This window comes from Gouania willdenowi, chromosome 8, assembly GCF_900634775.1.
Source record: "Gouania willdenowi chromosome 8, fGouWil2.1, whole genome shotgun sequence".
Taxonomy (NCBI): Eukaryota; Metazoa; Chordata; class Actinopteri; order Blenniiformes; family Gobiesocidae; genus Gouania; species Gouania willdenowi.
This window is the reverse complement of record NC_041051.1, coordinates 11,253,333-11,269,802: the sequence shown is the minus strand read 5'-3', so window position 1 is coordinate 11,269,802 and position 16,470 is coordinate 11,253,333. Positions and strand designations below refer to the sequence as shown.

At 38.9% G+C, this 16,470-nt stretch overlaps 1 protein-coding gene across 1 annotated transcript in view; it reads left to right on the top strand.

Annotated features, from left to right (window-relative positions):
- Positions 1-15,367, top strand: part of mgat5b (alpha-1,6-mannosylglycoprotein 6-beta-N-acetylglucosaminyltransferase B) — a 90,665-nt gene extending 75,298 nt beyond the window's left edge. Inside the window, exons 13-18 of the mRNA XM_028455144.1 lie at positions 1,458-1,613; positions 3,177-3,323; positions 3,416-3,532; positions 6,291-6,365; positions 11,262-11,533; positions 12,328-15,367. Of these exons, the coding sequence (XP_028310945.1) occupies positions 1,458-1,613; positions 3,177-3,323; positions 3,416-3,532; positions 6,291-6,365; positions 11,262-11,533; positions 12,328-12,526 (966 nt within the window). The 3' untranslated portion in view covers positions 12,527-15,367. The remainder of the gene's footprint in view (positions 1-1,457; positions 1,614-3,176; positions 3,324-3,415; positions 3,533-6,290; positions 6,366-11,261; positions 11,534-12,327) is intronic.
- The last annotated feature ends 1,103 nt before the right edge of the window (positions 15,368-16,470 follow it).

Genomic DNA, 16,470 nt, shown 5'->3' with positions numbered 1-16,470 from the left:
ATTGTGATTAATTAATTACAGAAAAATAACGCAGTTAACCATTATTGGGTTTTTTTGCACTCCAAACAGCGTGGAACCTTACGCATTTCGCAAGTTCCCGGTATCCCCATAATATCGATACTCACAAGAAACAAGAAATGGGGAACCAAAGGAGAAGTCATGGCTGTGCTTCATGGGTGTTAATTTTTGTTTATAGTAATAACGGATGAAAAAACTCAGTTGTGTGCAAATTGTGCAAGAAAGCTCACCGGAGCTTTGCAGCCTCACCTACTACCGCAATGCTAAACATGTAGCAGCTAAGCACACTCAAGATGACAGGATTTAGAGCTCAAATGAATAAGTCCATGAGTGACGAATGAACAAAGTAAGTGGATAAATGATTGTAGTGGCCAGTCGACCAGTCTCAGTGGTAGAGGATGTGGGCGGGGCTAGAAGCTAGCATTGTCTGATCAACTTATGAACTGCTAAATTCATCAACTTCATCAGTTGGTCTGTTTATTTCATACCTACTGTTTTATGATGCTCAGTTATCACTTCCATTTGTTTTAGAACGTTTACAAAAAAAGTAGGGGTGTCCAATCCGATATCGGTTATCGGTCTGATATTAGCCTGAAAACGAATATCGGATATCAGATTTTTGATTTTTTTTTTTTTCAATTCATTTTTTATTTATTTTTATTCAATTGTAGAATACTGTAGATATTTTGTTGAAGGTTAAAATTCATGTAACCAATTGGTTAATAATAAATGGGACAGTTTTTCTCATCCCTACTGTTTCTGACTATTGTTCTCTGTTTGAGTAACATCACATGATCAAGCCTTTTCTAACATTCCACACAACAAAATAAGTAATTATAATTTTTTTTCAGGCCGATATCGTATCAGATCAATATCGGTATTTGCCGATATGTAAGGCTGCAATATCGGTATCATACCGGAAATGAAAAAGTTGTATCGGGACATCCTTAATGAAAAGCATGAATATAGCAGTCCATGTTCAAAACAAAACAGTGATGGTGCATTCAATGTGCCTCGAAAATACGGGATACAATGAAATACAACATCAAAAAATTGCCCCGCAACCCTGAAAACAGGAACAAGCGGGTCGGAAAATGGATGGATGATGGATGATTGAAAAAATTGATTCAGCCATTGATTTTACCATTGATTTTACCAATGCAGACACGCAGTGACCGATGTATCTCAATTTCACCCGTAAATTGTACCGATGCACACTGAATGAATCGATACACTGCGCATCGTGCACGTTTTTATCTAGATACCGATTCGTACCAATTAATCTCCACATGCTTAGAATACAGAAATGAGTATGAACTGGAATTCGGGAAAATTTGAATCAGACAATCTGAAACACACATTTTACTGCTTTTACCACAGATACATTACTTCTATTTTACTTTTGCTCTAATCTAATTCTCACTTCTGTTACTTCAAAGGGCAAGGAAAACTTCTTGACCATTCTCCATCGCTACATGGAGATCCATGGGACAGTCTACTATGAGACGCAGCGACCACCTGAAGTTCCTGCCTTTGTCGTGAACCACGGGCTGTTGCCGCAGCAAGAACTGCAGCAACTTCTCAGAAAGGCCAAGGTGAGGTGAACCTGAGCCGCCAGCTGAGGAATGCTGGAGTTTTTGCTCAAGTCAGAGATGGCAAGCAAGCCAAGAGGACAAAAATAATATTTACATAAGAGTAAACAGTAGTGGATTCAAAATCTCCTTGAACCGTTCAGTCAAAAAGCCCCAAAACACATTATTTGTTTCCATTGTCAACAGACCCGAGCATGACTGAATGAGTGTTGACAGAAGGGTCTGCAATGCATTTTGGGAATTTAATCTTTAATGACTTGTTTTTTTGTGAGCGGAGCTGAGTGCTAAAAGAGAGGCACTTAAACAGATTCACATCATTTCTATTGTGAATCCAAACCTTGTCACCATTTCAATATTCGACATGTATAAAAAGGAAAGTTGGCTTGAGATTTCCTTGGAGCTGCCATATCCAATTTATAGTTAAACCTCCTCCATGATGAATAAAAAAATATAAGTAAATGAAAAAATACATTATTGGGTTGGAACAGATCTCAACATTGATTCTATACACAGAGTCACAGGCTGTTTGAAATGTCACATTCTGTTCTATACTATATAAGTATGATTAAGATGATGACTGATGATGAGCGTTCCCACTAAAGTATACTTCAAAGTTTCCCAAGATGCATTTCAAACCTACAACGATAAAAACCTGAAGCATACTGAGACTAAATATATCTGTTAATTCTCCATCTTTGAATGTTCTGAAAACATTTTAAGTGAGAAAGTGACCAAGTAGAATATCAACATGTTCTCATTTGATCCATAAAAGTCACGTATACACATTTCATGCCGACATTTTGGAGATTTTCGGAGACCCGCCATTGTGCTACTGACTGATTGTTAACTTCAAAATAAGAGTGTTAAAAAAGTAATGGAAGACAAGAAGAGGTGCTTTTATTTTGAAAAGAGTATGTTTGATTTTTAGCTTGAAGTTGGTCCAATGACGATTTTACGTTCCGCTTGCAACGCATCATGGGGCGGTTGAGTATGACTAGTGTACCCACCGTGCATACATAAAAAATGTCCCCATATAGTATAGTGTATTTCTGGCATACTCAATCTTTCCATACTATCCAATGTGAACGCACTACATACTCATTTTGACGTCAGACTTAGTATGAGTAGTACGTTAGTATCACATTTCGAACACAGACACAGACCTCTTCTGTTCCCATTTTTAAATCTCTTTTAAACACATCTATTTGCTGTGGCAATCTCTTGTTTTTATTAGAAATGTTCTTTTAATGCTGGTGTTTTACATTATTGTATATCTGGGTTTTATGAATTATTGTGCAGCGCTTTGGTCGAATATAAGGTTATACACTTTCAATTACTTTACCTCATGTTTCCTGTTGTAATATTGTAAGATATTTGACAAATATGACCTTTTTAATTTAAAAGACGACCAGCTAAATTTTTTCCCCACAAAACATTCTTTGGTATTGATTTTCCACATGCTAACTGCTGCTTTTTCTATCACAAAGGAACCATATTTACAGCTGCGCCTTTTAGAATAGATTAAAAGTAATTGAAAACATCCTCTTTTTTCACTTTCCTTCTCAGGTATTTGTAGGATTTGGCTTCCCCTATGAAGGCCCCGCCCCCTTGGAGGCAATAGCTAATGGTTGCATTTTTCTGCAACCCAAGTTTGATCCACCTCGCAGCTCCCTCAATCACGACTTCTTCAGAGGAAAACCCACATCAAGGAAGGTACTCAATATTCATATGTGTCACGACGCAGATGAAAACCGCCATTGACATTCACAGTAATCGTGTATGTTTTTTGTTTTTTTCTGACTCAGGTGTCTTCTCAGCATCCCTATGCAGAGCAGTACATTGGCAGACCACACGTCATCACTATTGACTTCAATAATTCGGAAGAGTTTGAATCCACCATCCGTGAGATCATGAAGATCAACGTAAGCCCATTTTTCAGTGTTGAAACGTAGCCTCATTCATTCAGTAATGATCATATTATACTAACGTCCACTGCAGCATCAGCTGTGCACATTAGCATAGGTGAGAGGCTAATTTATTCGTCCCGTCTTCTGACCCACTTTCAAAGCCCTCAGCCTTTATTGGAGCTCTTAATCATGGTTCTCGATATTACAGCAACATGCTTACCTAGTTCCCTCTCTCTGTGCTTTTAAATGGTTGAGATATTGAGCTGCTCAAAGGGTAAACTGTGCTCTACAGGCTGCAAGCTTTGTCCACCGCAGATTGGATTACTCAATCACACTGTGCTCAATCTGTCACCAGAACAAAGTACTGGTGCTTGTGTTTTTCTACTGATAAAGACAAAATAATGTGTGTCATGTCACACTGATGAATACAGGTTGGTCCTGACACCAGTATATGATATGTTTGAGGTAGAACATTATTACTCTAATAGTCCTGTCAGATTTCAACTTCTGAAAAGTACTTATTTATTATATCTTAGACAAGTCGACCCCAATTACTGGCCCCCAGGCCAGATCCAGCCCATGAAAGCTTTCTATTATCTGGCCCGCACCGACCCAGCAACACTACTTCACAAACTGTCAGTATTACATGGATAAAAGTGTTATTTATAGATTGTGTTCTTCCTGTCTTCAAACGGTAAGGAATTTTTTCTGACCTTGTTATTGCTAATACTTCAGCAACAACAAGGTTGTCAAGGCAGCTGGATGCTATCACTTGCTCCTTTGTGTGACACGTTAAAAACAGCTGACCAGGCCTGGCGACTTTAAAAATAAAGTCCCCGACCTGGCCGTAACAGTTCTCCCTCCTCGCATCACCAGTAAAGAATGGTGTCCCAGGTGTGTAGGAGCATGTACAGTATGTCCCCTCGTCCCAGTTAAAGATGTCACACGAGGAAGCATTTTTCCATTTTTAGTAGGTTTTTCATTGTTTCCAAAAAGTGTGCGTTCCGTCTCCAGCAGCTCAATTCAGACTCTACTCCAGGAGAGGCACATTTTCAGGTTCGAAAGAACGAGATCGATCCACTGATACCAGGCACGGCCCAATCAGAACTCTGAATGTGAACTTATTGCGTGTCAGAAACAAGGAGCCGATTACGAGTCAAACCTATGACGTCACACAACGGAAAATCCCAAAGCTCATTTCACAGACTGATGGCAGCGCATGCACGGAAATGTTGGCGTTATTTTTTTATCTTATACTAAAAATATTTGATTATGCATGTCTTGTATCAAAATTAGCGTTGGCTATTTTCAATTAAAATTAACTTGTTTCATCATTCTACTAGGAGTTTAAGTCAAAGGTGTGATCATTTGACCTTATCACACACCGTACACTTAACCACTCTCCCACGTATGACGCACTGAGCGCGCTGTGTACGTCCTCTTTTCCACTTAAAACTGAAACAAAGGAGAAGGAGTAAAGGTGGACATACACTGTACAATATTTGGCTTATTTTGAGGCGATTTTGGACTCATGCTCCTATTTTTGGGATTGGGCCGAGTCTCGGCTAAATCATGCGGTAGAATCCAAGTAGGGTCCACCTGTGGACAGTTGAGCTTCTACGGTGAAAGCTTCCAGAGCAAGAAGAGGTGAAAGAATGCCAATGTATTCTCCGCCCACTCCACTTATAGTAGGTGGGACTAGCTGTGGCGGATGAATACATTTTTCATCAGCCAATCAGATTGGCAGAATGAGGAAGGACTTCTGGATATGACGCGTGGAGGTGTATATCCCATAGTGAGACATCGAAATGAATGTTATTAAAGAGAACAGACGTTTTGACCCTTGACTTGGCAACCATTGACATAGAATGGCCCCTGGGCAAAAGTAATTGCGGATCCTGTCTTAGACTATTTAAAGTACTCTTTGTCAAGTGCTTTCTTGGCCAGTGGTTAATAATGACTAATAATAGCTGACAATAAAACAGCCCTGTGAAGCTCTCTCTCTCTCTCCGACTCTTTCTACATGAAAATGCCCAAAAGGCAAATTGCATTGCAGAACAACTGATACGTTTCATTAAATTCCAATGAAATAAAGTCATAAGAGTGCAGTAAAAGAAGCAAAACACTAAGCGATACTGTTTATCACTCATCAGCATCAGCTTTGACTGATAGTAAACAGGGAGCTCAGACAAGAGACGAGATAAAAGGAGCTCTGAGGATCCCGATGGCATCTCATCTGATGTCATCTGCATTGTTATCTGTGTTAATGTGTGTTCAAAAACTGTCACATTGTAGTTGTGCTTGTGATTCCAAGATGAGTTATGTACCCTCTGTGATTTGGTTCTCTATTCTCTCTCTATCAGTGAATAATAATCCATCATCTGCCATCAAAAATCAGATAGTGAGTGACAATCCTTCTCTGCAGCTTTGATAACTGCTCCCGTAGGACCGAAAACACACCCAAACATCTTCCTCCACGCACACCGATCTGTCATTTTCACCCACCATCGAACATATTGATGAAGTCATCGCTAAGATAATGAAATAATTTTTCTCAACTGTCACCTGCGATGTATCAGGTCATTGATTTTAATGGGAAGCTTGTGGCATGATGTAAGCCAATGACAATAATGCTAATGAACACATCTGCTTTGATTTATGGCCAATCCATTGGTTCTGGTAATGACAATTAGCTTTGATCCAAACACACACACAGACCGTTTGTGCCACCCAGACTTGTGCCGCTCATCTGCATTAACATCTGTGTTCACAGGTGAAGCCTTTCCTGCCCTATGAGTACACCTGTGAGGGGATGCTCCAAAGGCTCCATGCATATATTCAGAACCAGGTAAGAGTCACAAATAAATCCTATATAATAAGCTCTTTGAAATAAATCTGTGAGCTTGAACAATGGTTTTAGATGATAGGTTGAGAGGGCCAAGTTTGAGATTGGAGAGTTGATGTTCTTAGACCAATATGGGTTTCCAGAAGACAAAAACCAAGTGCACTGTTTGAATAGTGAGGCTTCGAAATCTTAGTTTAAGACCCATGTGTCAAAACCAATTCCCGGGGCCAAATCCAGCCCTTGATGTAACCGATTTATACAGTATATATATTTCTGGATTTAAAAAAGTAAACTTTGTAATTAATTAATATCAATGAATCTCATAATATTGAGAAGCAACGTTATGCAATTTAAAGGGATTTTGGTATATGATTGATTCAATGAAAACAATAAATGACCTTCAACAGCAAAATTGTGTTTACTATTTTCATCACTGAGTGCTAACATATTGTGCAATATGAATAAAGAATATCATGATTGCCTTATTCACAGGGAACAAACCTAATTCTAAGTAAGTATATTTATGCAAAAACAAATGTGTTTTCGTGTATTAAAATTAAAAACAGCACTTAGTACAGAACATTCCAGAGAAGTAGAAATTAAACATTGCAAAAGAACTTATTCATTTTTACTCTGAACCCTGTCATCTAAGTGTGGATTGGCCACACTACCTGCTCGGAGCATGTTGCACCTAGCACTTTCTATGTGTCCGTACGAGCTGTCCGTGCTAGCCGCTACACGTTTAGCATTCAGGTGCACAGCGGAGGCTGCAAAAGCTCCGGTCATTGACACATTCTTTCTTGCACAATTTGCACACAACTGGGCTTTTGTTTTTTGTCTGGTGTTTTCATAAACTCAAATTAACACTCACGAAGAACAGGAACGACCTCTCCTCAGAGTCTCTCGTTTCTTGTATTGTCGTCTGTGCATCAGTGTTATGGATATACCCAGAACCAGTGCAACGGGAAGAGTGTTGTGCTGTTGGAAGTGCAAAAAAAAGGCAATTAACTGCGTTTTTTTGTGTGTTATTTTTCTGTAATAAATTAATCTCAATTATTGCGTTAAAGTCCCTGCCCTAAAGTATGCACACATTCAATCAAACTCTAATTTTGGCAGGAACTTGCAATTTACCAATGCGTATATTGCATGATTTCAGTCATTTTTTAATCGCAAATTGAAGAAAAAATTCTCAAATTTTCTAAAATCCTGAAATTTCTCTAAAACAATCCCTCAAAATTCCCTTTAAATTGCACCAAAAAAATTACGCGAAATTAAGAATTTTTAAAGTAAAGATCCTGCATGGACTGATACCTGTCATTTATTGCTTGGATGTTGTCGGTGCATTATTTATACTTTATATGTCAGTTATACAAGAACGTGAAGTGCTGTACAATTAAAGAGATATAGATGAAATATTGAAATGTCATAATGTAATGAATAAAGTATCTATGTATCTGTGTATCTCATATCTCTATCTAATACAAGAATAGAAACATTAGATGAATGGAAAAAGCAAATCTGTGTTTAGCGACTCCCACGTTGCATTAAAAGCCTGAGAGTGAACATGCAACACACACACACACACACACAATTTCATTGTTTAATGGTACAAAAGAAAAATCCTGATTATTTTGGGAGCGCTGAGAAGTGCGAGTTCACACGAGTGATTAGAAAATAAGAAATAAAAGAGGCAGACAAATTGGATCAAATCAACCCATTAAGGGAGTTATTATAAAACTTTCAGAGGACATGGGAAGAAATGCTTTGATGGAAATGTTTCTATTGGGTTTTAGCAACCGTCATCTGTGCTTTTGTTGTTTAAATATACATAAAAAAAAAAAAAAATTTTAAAACCTTCCTGATAATGCAACTTTCAAGATGCAGGCATGGGTGTATTAATTCTATTTCTCAATTTTATCATTGAGTTATTTGTGTGTTGTTCCGATTCATGGTCCTAATAGAATTTAGTAATTATTTTAAGTCACACTTTGTAACTACTAGCTTTCATTCCCTTCGTGAGCAATTTCTCTTTCTTCTCATCCAAGCAATAATAGATGTAGGTGTGTGGCAGAGTTGTAAAGAGTACCGATATATCTACTTAAGTAGAAGTACTGTTACTTGTTTGAAATTGTACTCAAGTACAAGTACAATTAAGTGTCATACATAAGACACCCTAGTACAAGTAAAAAGTAGCTCCATTAAATAGTGCTCAAAGTAAAAGTTGCTTTCAACCCCCACGTTACGTTTATTTTTGGTAATAAATCTTGCCGTGATTCCCTTGCATACAGTAAACATCTTATTTATAAACTTTAAAAGGAAGAGACAAATATTGCACAATTGGAACTTCGTTGATTTTTCCACAAAATACAATAAAAGATTTGTGAATATGTACAAAAAAATATATATATATATATTATTAACTCTAAAACTGTGAAAATAACCAGCATTCAATGCTGTTTTGGCGCTGTGCATTACGTTTAATCTGGTTGGTCGGCTATGATGTGATGCATTTGATTGCTGTCTGATCATTTATGTTTTTTATGTTTCACAATATTTCACTCAGTAACAGTTGTAGAAATGTAATGAATTACTTTACTTCTTTTAAAACATACTTAAGTACAAGTAAAATGACTGATTTAGGAATATACTAAAAAAAAAAGTACAAGTAAAAGAAACACAATCACAGCAATGTGAGTATTTGTAATCTGTTACTTTCACCTTTGGTGGATGGAGCCACAGATTGAAGGAAGCTAGTCTAAAACATTTACAGTGGATATAAAAAGTCTACACACCCCTGTTCAAATGCCAGTTCTCTGTGATGTAAAAAAATTACACCAAGATAAATAATTTCACAACTTATAACCTGTATAATGCATTTGAAAAACAAACTGAAACCTTTAAAGGGGAAAAATAAAAAATAAAAAACTTAAGATAACCTGGTTGCATAAATATGCACACTCTTAAACTAATACTTTGTTGCAGCACTCAGTGTTTTTGGGTAACAGTCTATCAGTGTGGCACATCTTGATGAGGCAATATTTGCCCACTCTTCTTTACAAAACTGCTCCAAATCTTACAGATTGCAAGGGCATCTCCTGTGCACAGCCCTCTTCAGATCACCCCACAGATGTTCAATGTGATTCAGGGCTGGACTCTGGCTGGGCAATTCCAAAACCTCAATCTTATTCTGGTGAAGCCATTCTTTTGTCGATTTGGCTGTATGCTTAGGGTCATTGTTGTGTTGAAAGATAAAGTTCATCTTCAGCTTTCGAACAGAAGCCCGAAGGTTTTGTGCCAACACAGCCTGGTATTTGGAACTGTTCTGATTCCCTCCACCCTGACTAATTGGCCCCAGTTCCAGCTGAAGAAAAACATCCCCAAAGCATGATGCTGCCACCACCATGCTTCACTGTAGGTATGTTGTTCTTTCGGTGATGAGCAGTGTTGTTTTTGCACCAAATATACCTTTTGGAATTATGGCCAATTAGTTCATCGGACCATAACACATTTTCCCACATGTGTTTGGGAGACTTCAAATGTGTTTTTGCAAAATGAAGCTGGGCTTGGATGTTTTTCTTTGTAAGATAAGGCTTCCGTCTTGCCACCCTACCCCATAGCCCAAACATTTGAAGAAGACGGCAGATTGTTGTCACATGTACTACACAGCCAGCACTTGACAGAAATTCCTGCAATTCCTGTTGTGGTCGACCTTTTGGCAGTCTCCCTGACATGCACGGAAATGTTGGCATTATTGAATTTTTTTCTTCTTCTCGTCTTGTCATAATTTTTGGATGGATGTCCTGTTCTTGGTAAAGTCACTGTTGTGCCACATTTTCTCCACTTAATGGTGACTTTCTTCACTGTGTTCCATGTTATATTTAATTCCTTGGAAATTTTTTTGTACCTTCACCTGACTGACATCTTTGAACAATGAGATCCCGCTGATGCTTTGGAAGCTCTCTGCGTACCATGGCTTGTGCTGGACAAAAATGTCAGGAAAAGCTACTAGAACAGCTGAACTTTATTTGGGGTTAATCAGAGGAACTTTAAATGGTGACAGGTGTGTGCTGACTCCAATTCATCATGAGTTTGAATGTGATTGGTTCAATCCGAACACAGCCCCATCCCCAGTTATAAGAGGGTGTGCACACTTTTGCAACCTCATTCTCTCAGTTTTGTATTTTTACTTCACCTCCCTGAATGGTTTTAGTTTGTTTTTCAATTACATTGTACAGGTTATAGGTCACATTAAAGGTGGAAAAAGTTGTGAAATTATTTATCTTGGTGTCATTTTTTTTTTACATCATAAAAACCTGGTATTTGAACAGGAGTGTGTAGACTTTTTATATTCATTGTATATATTGTTGTTGTTAAGACAACAGACATCATGCAGCAAGGAGTCGGGAGCTGTGACATATGAAATAATAAAAATATATATATTGCGACCCCTATTTCACTCAAAAACTAATCTTTGCTTATACTGCTGCCTCATTGCTTCTTGCCTATCTGCTTAATTTTAATAATGAGCTGTTATGAACAGGGGTTTTTTTTCTATATGCAGGTCGGCAGTCACAGCAGAGAGGAAATTGGAAGATTGGTTATTACTTGTTGGCAGTGGGAGTCTGTTTAATAAACGGGTGTGGAGGCCAGCGGGACATGTCAGAGAAATGTTATTACCCAGGTTTTATGAATAGCCCCATCTGGAGAAAGGATCTAATCAGGGCTCTCACCAGCCTCCAAATCTAATCTCTCATTGGAAAGCATAACAGCAGCTATGTCGTTGTTTGGAAGTTGTCAATTCTGATAAGCACATGTTTTTTTAGTTTTTCAATGCCTAATGTCTTATTCCACACGACAAGACCTAATTAGATTTGATTGTTGTTGTCGTTGCACCTGCAGGACTTTTGCTCCCCACAGGCTCCTTTCCCTCCAGCCAACGCATCCTGGCCTTGGCAGAACAGCAAATCCAGTCCTTTTCGACTCCAGCCAGACTCCAGCGTCCTGACGTGGGCGTCCAATGGCAGCTTCTTCCCATCCTGGCCTCCTCTCAGCGCACTCAGACTTTTGGCGTCCCTGGAGGGCCAATCATGTGTTGAGGCATGCCAGGGGGCAGGGCTGATATGCGAACCTGCCTTGTATCGGTTCATTAACATCAAAGAGGCCTTTAGCGCGTAAGAAGAGAAATCATTTTATTTTCATTTTTAGGCAAGTTAAGGCATATTTATTTGCAAAGCACATTTCATACACAAGGCAATTCAATGTTCTTTACATGATTAGAAGAGACAGAAAACAAAAGCTTGGTCCCAACATCTCCAATGTTGTTTAAAACTTCACACGTCCTGACTTAATAATTAATATTTAATTAACCCTCAACTCAACTTTATTTATATAGTGCAAATTACAACAGTCATTTTAGCGTGCTTAACAAAATATATGGTCCATAGTAAGAAAGAAAGAACCCAACAAGATCCACATAAACAAGCATTTAGCGACAGTGGGAAGAAAACATGTACTGTGATTGTAAAGGGTGTGTTTCACGTTCATTATACATTTTTAAATTATTATTATTGTTTTTTTTAATTTGGGTGGGGGAGTGCAGTTTGGTGCCCCTCCAGCAGATGGCACCCTAGGTGGCTTCCTGGGTTGCCTAGAGGCAAGACTGGGGATTCCTGTCATTACATTACAATTGTCCAGTCTGCTTGAGATAAAAGCATGGACCAGCTTCTCTACGACTCACAATATTATTATTTTTGTATTCAAAATATGATTAATTTAAAAAATTGTCCCCGAATGCCATTTGTTAGCACGTCAGCATGGTTTCATTCCCACAGTGCAGACCTGAGAGCTTTATGTGTGGAGTTTGCAATTAAACGATCATTCATGTTCTCCTGTAAGCATTAATATTTGATACAGTGTGTTCAAGTGTACAGCAAACTGAGACGTAGTCTTGTGTGTTTGTTTCCAGACTGCATTTCCAGTGCGAAGGAGTGGAGTCAGAGATGAATCACCTCTTTCCTGCCTTCTCAGCTGAACACGCTGAGTGTGGGCTGCAGCAAGATCCGCTGCTCTTCAGCTGTGCTGGTTCTGGCGTCGGATACCAGCGCCTCTGCCCCTGCAGAGACTATTGCGATGGTCAGGTGGCTCTGTGCAAGGACTGCCTATGACCAGAAGTGGAATGTGGTTATTTTATGCTAACGGTCAGGACCCAAGCTGCTTCTGACTCTAGACTGGCAATTTGTAAAAGATCTCAGGGAACAACTGCATGATTGTATCTTAAATCTGATTATCTTGAAGCCCCATTCTACAGGTTTACTGGGCTCCATTTGGACCAGATCTTTCCAGATGTCAAGACATAATGGCCATCATTTATCAACCTTGCGTAAAAACAGGTGCAAATTTGAGTTGACAACATTCATATCTGACCAATCCCAGCGTACAAATGATCAGGTGTTAATAAATGTAGCGGCAGATTTTGGATGTCATTAACGCCCTCCTGTTTTGGAAGCCCGTCCTACTGAGATCAGACAAGAAAATAAGTTTTTCCAAGATTAAAATTGGCATCCTCACATCTGAGGTGGAGCAAAACAAAGATGCGCTTTTTGAACGTGTGAAAACTGGAGTTAAAGAGGAGGATCAGCTACTGAGCAAGTGATGTCTGCCCCCCTGTGTGCGCTGTGAACAACTTCACGATAGAGATCTTGGAGAGAAACATAGATATGACTGTTATATCGGCCTTAGTCCGCATGCTATAGGCAATAAATATCATTAAAACAAATTAACGACTAAAATGCTTTAAAAACAAAGCCTTAAAAATGACTAAATGTTGTTCCTTGTCTGCGTTTATTCTGCCTTCAGCCAGTTTCACTTATACTTCATCACATTATAATCAGGACCTCTTTTTCCAAGACAGCATGTTTGTGCACTGGGTCTATTCTCCCATGCGTGTAAGTCAAAAGCCACGCAGCTTCACTGTTTTTGACTGCGCGCTATTCTCCCCCCGTACTTAAGTCAGTCACTGCACGCCTTCGTCCCAGGTATGTACTCTGGGTGGAGCGGCCCCTAAATGTGGGCGTTCCCATTCAAATCTGGCTTTGCGCGCATTCTCCTTTTGCTTAAGTTCTTTTCCTCTTCTGAACCTGGAATAAGTGCAGTGCCCCGATAAGGTGAAACATTATATTGCTCTAGAAATATGGACTCAGTTACAAATTAAGCCAACGGACTCTGAATATTGCAAAAGAGACTCCCAAAAAGAAACTATCCAAACTGACCCTGTCACAGCTCTCACAGGGTTCAATATGTTCACATTTAACAGTTCTAGACGGGACAAATTGTGTTACATTTATTTATATTTTATCCGTGCCATCCCCTCCTTTTACCGTAGGGTGTGTGGTGGAGCTGATCAGCTGTGAGTTGCACTTCAGCTGCTGCTGCTACTCAATAATAAAACTCTGACAGATGTCAAACTTCTGTCCACGTTGGTCACAGTGATGTCCAACTATTTTCATACTATGTCCAACTTAAAGTCACAGTTTGATCCACGACAGAGTAAATGTAGGTTGGTGAAATGCGCATGAGAGGAGGGGCTCAGCTTCCATATTGCCAAGTGTTTTAGATGATTTTCACAGATTTTTCAAGACCCACAGAATATTTTGTTCGATGACAATCTGAAATCTAAAACCAGATTCTGAATGATTAGACTCTCTACTTTCATCTAGCTTGTTTTATTCTTCTGTAATCAGCAGTTGAATAGAGGCAAGTTTCACACAAATCGCCAGTTTGTGACAAAAAGCTGAGAAAAATGTCTTTTTCTGAAAGAACTTTTAGGTGACTGAAAAACTATTATTATTTTTGCTATCTGGGTCAGAATTGAATGGTTTGCTTACTGTATTTTGTCATTCCTCCCCCCGTCATTCTCCACACACGCAACTTCCTCCTCATCCCGGACATGCCGAGTGTCACCGCTTGCCCCGTTTTTTTATCGTTTTCTCTCACCATCACGACACTCTCAATATTCCACTTAGTTCCACACATGCTCTGGTCGAGTGTGCACTGCTGTGAGATGCTGGGAGCGCCAGCATCAACTCTCGTAGCGCCATTTTCTGTCTCTTGAACTCCTTTCCTCTCCCTCTGAGCTCTGCTCATCGTGGGTGATCTCTCACCCAAAGGTGCGCTGCTGCCACCTACATGGCACCAGTTGGTCACTACATCATTGTACAAGCTAAATATTCACAGGAGAGCTTCGTCACACTGTCAACCCAGCCGAAAAACACAATTGACGTCTATAAACTCTTTGGCAGTCAACATTACTAAACCAAAAAATGTCTTTAGACGTTTTTGGTAGACAATGAGTTAAAGCAGGATGCTCTGCTGGGTTATTTCCTTAAACCTCTTCAGACCACCTTCATTCACAGACTACATCAGGAACCTGGACCGGAAAATACATGCAGGAGAGAAGCGCGTAAAAAAGCGTTTAGTTCTAGATGGGAGAATAGACCCCTGGCTGAACCTATGCGCTCCTGCTAAGTAGCAGAGTTTATTAGCGAGGTTTTACGTATACCATAAAAGAAAAACCAAAAATGTTCAAATGTATCTGTTTAGTTCTGTTCTAAACGTGTGTCTGCTTATGCTTAAATGAGAGCTGAGCATTTAATACTTTATTTTCAGTCTCAGTCAGATTAAGCTGTGCTGAACCATAAATCTACACACTGGAGGTCAGACTTGATGTGAGATTGTAGCGTACACTCACATCAGAATTGATGAATACCGAAGCTTGCGTGAATATGGTCAAACACACGTCGAATGCTTAGATTTGAACATACTAACGGTTGGTAAATGAGGGCCAATATGTTTATGTGTACAGTATATGCTGGAACAGTAAGTATTCTTAAGGAGCCATTAACGGACGCTTTGGATGGAAACGTTGCAAGATGCCTAAAAAAATTGCTAATGTGTTTAATTTTTGTGATTTACATTCAGTCCTAGTGCAGTTAAGATGTTTGTATCAATGCACCCAAATCGTTGTACATGTCATTAATGAATTTGTATATATTTGCTGTTTATTGCAGTAAAAGACATTTGTTTTTAAAATGATTGATTGTAGGCTATAATTATTAAAAGTATTGCTATTACACTTAGAGAATCAACCCTAAAACTAAGCTATTCTTGCTAACATCAACGTATGTAAAGGCCAATGGAGCAGAAAAGAACATATTAAAAAAAGGCATAGTCCATTATATGAGTTTTAAAAAATATTCATAGAGTTGACAGTCTAAAACAGTGCTAGGCAACTGGTGGCCCTTGGTCTAATTTTGTGTGGCCCCTAAAGCAACTGCCTAAAGTGACTCCAGAAACACTCAAAATGACTGAAGAAAAAACCCAAAATAACAAAAACACATAAATGACTCTAAAAAACCCCACGAAAGTACAACAAAAGCACTCAAAATCATGACTAAAACACCCCATATAAAATAGCACTAGCACAAAGTGACACCCCCCCCCCCCACAAAACAGCAGCACAAAAAAAACTGAATAACAAATATATCCTACAATGATGGGAACATTTACAAAAACAAAAGAAAAGTCATTGTTCTTTCCTGTATTTTTGCTCAGATGATTTTTCCAAATGCTGACGTGAATTATAAAAATGTGGCCCTGAATCAGACAATGCTATTTGTGGCCCCCACTCCCATAAAAGTTTTCAATCCCTGGTCTAAAATAAGCACATTTGTTGCGTGCTTCAAAATATGAATAGACATATTTTAGGTTTAAGGGGGAAAACATTGATCCATTTTTTATCATTGTTTAACCTTTAAATGGCAGAGATGTGCGACTAAGTTTTTGTTTTTTTTATAGGTGTAAGCATATTTCGACAGTAGGCTGCTTTCTTAATGTAACGATGTGTATTTTTCTGATATTTTGGTTTTAAATCTAAAGATTTTGACGCAGCAGTCCTTCAGCAGTGTTTGTCAACTATTGGTTCAATATCTAAAAATCCAGAGGCACTGTCCCCAGCTGCCACGCGATGTTGCAGAGACGTGTCAACCAAGACAGTCCTACAACACCCAGAGACCTAAGGTACTCAGGACGAATCTCATCCACCCCCGTAGCC